At 45.3% G+C, this 4,826-nt stretch overlaps 1 protein-coding gene across 1 annotated transcript; it reads left to right on the top strand.

The window, feature by feature from the left end:
* Positions 1 to 2,671: 2,671 nt before the first annotated feature.
* Positions 2,672 to 4,523, top strand: LOC142749963 (uncharacterized). The gene is made up of 2 exons (XM_075858601.1): positions 2,672 to 3,912; positions 4,455 to 4,523. The coding sequence occupies exons 1-2, from the start codon at positions 2,752 to 2,754 to the stop codon at positions 4,506 to 4,508; spliced, it is 1,215 nt and encodes a 404-aa protein (XP_075714716.1). The 5' UTR covers positions 2,672 to 2,751; the 3' UTR covers positions 4,509 to 4,523.
* Positions 4,524 to 4,826: the final 303 nt, after the last annotated feature.

Raw genomic sequence — 4,826 nt, 5'->3', positions numbered from 1 at the left:
ACTAATGTGTTAACCCCTTTACAACTGCCAAACAGCCCCACAGCAGCAACTGCGCCATCTCCTTATCCTGAAAATAGCAAGAAAGGCAGCTGCTGGACATGTCCACACTGTGGGCAGCAGAACCCCCTCACTGCAGGATATTGTGTCAGTTGTGGTACGCAGCACCCCACTAGATTGTTTCCGTTAGTATCAAGTATCCATACACACAGGGGACCAAAACTAGTAGATGTAGACGGGCAACCAGTACCTGGGGCAGTAGGGGAAATCCAGTCACATGAAGCCACTGTGTATTGCCCCTGGAGCCCGGCTGATTTACTAGCTGTATGTGGCACACTCCCAGACCCACGGAAAACACCCAGCGCTTTCCATAGAAAGCTGCGAGCAGTACATCTAGCTTACCGTGCTACATGGTCAGATATGGAGAGCCTGGTAGAAACAAAGGGAGGGGAAGTGCTCAAAAATCAAATTCAAGCTGCTATTACAAATCCCGTACCAGCAAATAAAACCAATGAGCAATCAGGACTAGAATACCTGAACGCTATGCAGCCCTGGGTAGATGCTACTCAACAGGATCGAACTGATAGTTTTATGTCATTTTCCCAAGATGTTAAACAGTCAGTCCCTGATTATGCCACAACTTTACAGCAGCAGTGGTTAGATCACGGGTATGAAGAAGGTGATGCAAAAGACTTGCGCCTACTAAAAATAACTTTTATGTCCGGTCTTAAGCCGGCAGTACAAGAAGCTGTTAAGAGATCCTGCCCCGACTGGCGTACATGCCAGTTTAATGATTTAGTAAGCATTGCAAAAGGTGCAGAGTTAGATTTAGCTCCTAAAAGAACCCGTCTCGCCCCGATGCAACAAAAGGGGGGCTATAGAGAAAGAGGCAGGGAACAAAAAGACACTTTGAGAACCCAGAGAAGGGATCTTAGCCAGATTACATGCTGGAATTGTGATAAGAAGGGTCATTATTCAGCCCGATGTCCCTCCCGTCCAGTTGAGCCTCCCAATTCTTTGATTGCTGCATAGGAAACTGGCAACCCTGATGTCTCCCTCTGCCCAGTGCTCCCCCCGACAGGTCCATCATTGATGGTGCCTGTTACTTTACCCACAGGGGAAAATACCTCTTTTCTAGTAGACACAGGGGCAGCCAGAACTGTATTACAAACCAAATATGTACCGGCAGAGTTGCTATCACCAGACTATATAGATTGTGAAGGGGTGGAGGGAACATCATTTCAGTTACAGTTAACAAAACCATTGCGACTGAATATACATGACACACAATCAATTGTCTCCCGTGTGTAAGTGTCACCACACACTCCCTACAATTTATTGGGGACAGATGTACTCAGTGCCCTGGGAGCAGCATTGGACTTTTCTTCTGGCACACCTACATTAACCTCTGCCATTCCAGAGTCCCTGCTATGCAAACTCCTTAGTATGGCAAGTATGCCGGACACTGAAAAAGCCCCCAGTACCCCTCCCCTTTGGTTGGCAGACATCCCAGAAAAACTATGGGCACAAGATAAGATGGATGTAGGAGTTTTAAATGTGCCGCCTGTACAAGTAAATTTAAAACCAGACATGCAGAACCGTTCTGTATGTATAAAGCAATATCCTCTGAGTCCACAGCAAGACGCTGCTATAGAAAAGGATATTAACTCCTTACTGGAAAACAATCTTATAGTGCCCATAATCTCGCCTTTCAACTCTCCTCTTTACCCAGTAAAGAAAAAGACATTGCCAGGTCAACCTGTACAGTACCGGATGGTACATGACCTACGGGCTGTGAATGCTGTGACAATAATTTATACACCACAAGTGCCTAACCCACATACCCTGCTCAACCAGGTCCCCGGCACTGCAGTCTATTTCACAGTTATAGACTTAGCCAATGCTTTCTTCTCCATCCCGCTGGATAAAGAGTGCCAGCAGTATTTTGCATTTACACATAGGGGAAGACAGTATGCTTGGGTAGTGCTGCCACAGGGTGCCGCAAACTCCCCTGATATCTTCTCATGTACCATGAAAGATATTCTGGACACCTGGCAGCCCCCCAATCAGTCCTCAGTTCTACTACAATATGTAGATGATTTGTTACTTTGTAGTGAGAGTCTGGAGAACAGTGAAACAGATTCTAAATCACTATTAATGTTCTTAGAAGAAGTTGGCTGTAAAGCGAGCAAGCACAAGTTGCAATTATGTGCCAAAACAGTTGTTTTCCTTGGTCACTGTATTTCCCAAGGTATGAAACACTTAACCCCTGACAGGCTGGAAATCATACAGAAACACCCAGTCCCTAGAAACCCTAAACAATTGAGGACTTTCCTGGGTTTAATAGGGTACTGCAGAGCCTGGATCAGGGATGCCTCTGCTATGATGCAACCATTATATGACTGTCTCACCTCTGACCCATTTGTACTGTCACCTGAGGCAATTGACAATTTTCACTCCCTGAAACTGTCACTGACTACAAGGCCAGCATTGGGACTTCCTGACTACAATAAGCCATTTACTCTGTTCTGCCATGAACAGGCAGGCCATGCCTCTGGAGTATTAGCCCAAGATCATGGAGGCAAGATGCGACCTCTTGCTTATTACTCCCTTGCTCTGGATCCCATTGTACTAGGATCCCCGGCATGCATACGCGCTGTCTCAGCAGCAGCAGCAGCAGCTTTAGTTGATAAAGCAACAGACATTGTACTCCAACATGACATTATTGTGCAAGTCCCACACGCAGTGCAAGAAATGATGAACACAGTCAAGACAAAACACTTATCAGTTGCAAGACTTACTAAAATTGAACTTACTCTTCTGTCCCCTAATGTGACTATCAAACGTTGTGTTGTTCTGAATACAGCTACACTCCTGCCCCTAGATTCTGAACAAAAGGAGGGAGGAGTGGGGGGACAGGGACATGGACACCCCCTTATTTTTCAACTATCCACTGATGATGATCTATTTAATTTTGAACATGAACATGACTGTCAAAGTCTAGTGGATATGGAATCAAACGGCATAAACAGTATATTTGATGTTGCTCTGATTAACCCTGATGCTGAGTATTTTGTAGATGGATCTCGATATTGGAGCGAAGACAAAGGACATTTCCTCACCGGGTATGCAGTGGTTCACAATGGTAAGGCCGTCATACAACAGTCCCTACCCTCCAGCAGCTCAGCTCAGGAGGCAGAACTAAAAGCACTCGCTGAGGCGTGTAAATTGGGTAAGGGACAGCGTTTCAACATATACACTGACTCCAGATATGCCTTTGGAGTTGCACATGACTTTGGGACAATATGGAGAGCCAAAGGGTTCTTGACCTCGGCAGGTAAACCTATAAAGAATGCAAAAGCAGTAGAAGAACTTTTAGAATCACTGCACATGCCAGACCAAGCAGCTATAGTCAAAGTACAGGCACACACTAATAACAGTGATCTCCTATCAAAAGGTAATGAGTCTGCGGATGCAGCGGCAAAAGACGCTGCTGCTCTCCCTCTGATGATAGTGAAGCCTGTTTTACAACCCATCACAGAGAACCTGTTGCGTGCTTTCCAGGACCAAGCACCCCCTCAAGAGCAAGCAGAATGGGAGGAGAGAGGTGCAGCAATAGGTCTAGGACAGTTGAGGCATCTTAATTCTAAGGTTTGCCTGCCAAGAGCACTATATCCAATGATGTGTGCCCTAGCCCATGGGAAAACACACTGTTCAAAGGGAGCTATGAGCCAGCTAGTGTTACAGACATGGCATGCTCCAGGTTTTCAAAATGCAGCAGCCAAATATACAGAGGGCTGCATGACATGTGCACAACACAACCCTGGTAAAACCACCAAAACACCAGCTAAACACACTCCTAAGTCCTACTACCCCTTTCAGCGATTACAGGTGGACTACATACAACTACCTAAGGTGGGAATGTACCAATATGTACTTGTTTGCACTGATTTATTTTCAGGATGGCCAGAAGCTTTTCCAGTGGCTAAAGCAAATGCAGATACCACAGCAAAGAAACTGATAGCTGAGGTCGTGTGCCGCTATGGAGTACCAGAGACAATTGAAAGTGACAGAGGTACTCACTTTACCCAAGAACTATTGAGGAACATATTAAAAAGCCTTGGGATAGAACAAGCATTTCACACTCCCGATCACCCACAAAGCAGTGGTAAGGTAGAAAGACTAAATGGAACTTTGAAATTAAAAATCCAGAAGGCCATGAATTAAACTTCTTTACCGTGGACACAATGTCTACCCCTGGCTTTATACTCTGTAAGAACCACACCAAGAGGGAAGGATAAACTTTCTCCCTATGAAATATTGTTTGGAAATATGCCAAAGACAGGACTGTATTTTCTTCAGCAGTTACAAAAGCATTATGACAATGACCACATACTTGGCTGCCCTACACAAGCAACTGGAGAGGACACATAAACGAATCCTTTCTTCTATTCCAGATCCAAACTTTCTTTCAGGTACCCACTCACTACGACCTGGAGACTGGGTGGTAACAAAGATACACAACAGGAGCAGTCTGGAACCAAGGTACAGACAACCAGTAGAAGTACAGCCGGCCACCGCCACATCAGTGAAGCTCCAAGGACGAGCCAATTGGATACATGCAAGCAATTGCAAAAAGGTTATCAGCGCAGATGACGTCGCCTCGATCGATGATGTTGCCCCTCGTGGGGACGATGACTCAAGTTCTCAAGGAGGAAGTGGACAATAAATTCATAAAACATCATCAAATTATAACAGCATTAACAAACTTATCTGATTGTTGGATATGTACACACAGTCCCATAAGCTCAAAATCCATGCCATACATG

This window comes from Rhinoderma darwinii, chromosome 3 (genome assembly GCF_050947455.1).
Source record: "Rhinoderma darwinii isolate aRhiDar2 chromosome 3, aRhiDar2.hap1, whole genome shotgun sequence".
Taxonomy (NCBI): domain Eukaryota; kingdom Metazoa; phylum Chordata; class Amphibia; order Anura; family Rhinodermatidae; genus Rhinoderma; species Rhinoderma darwinii.
The sequence above is the reverse complement of the archived record's forward strand: the minus strand, read 5'-3'. Positions and strand labels throughout refer to the sequence as shown.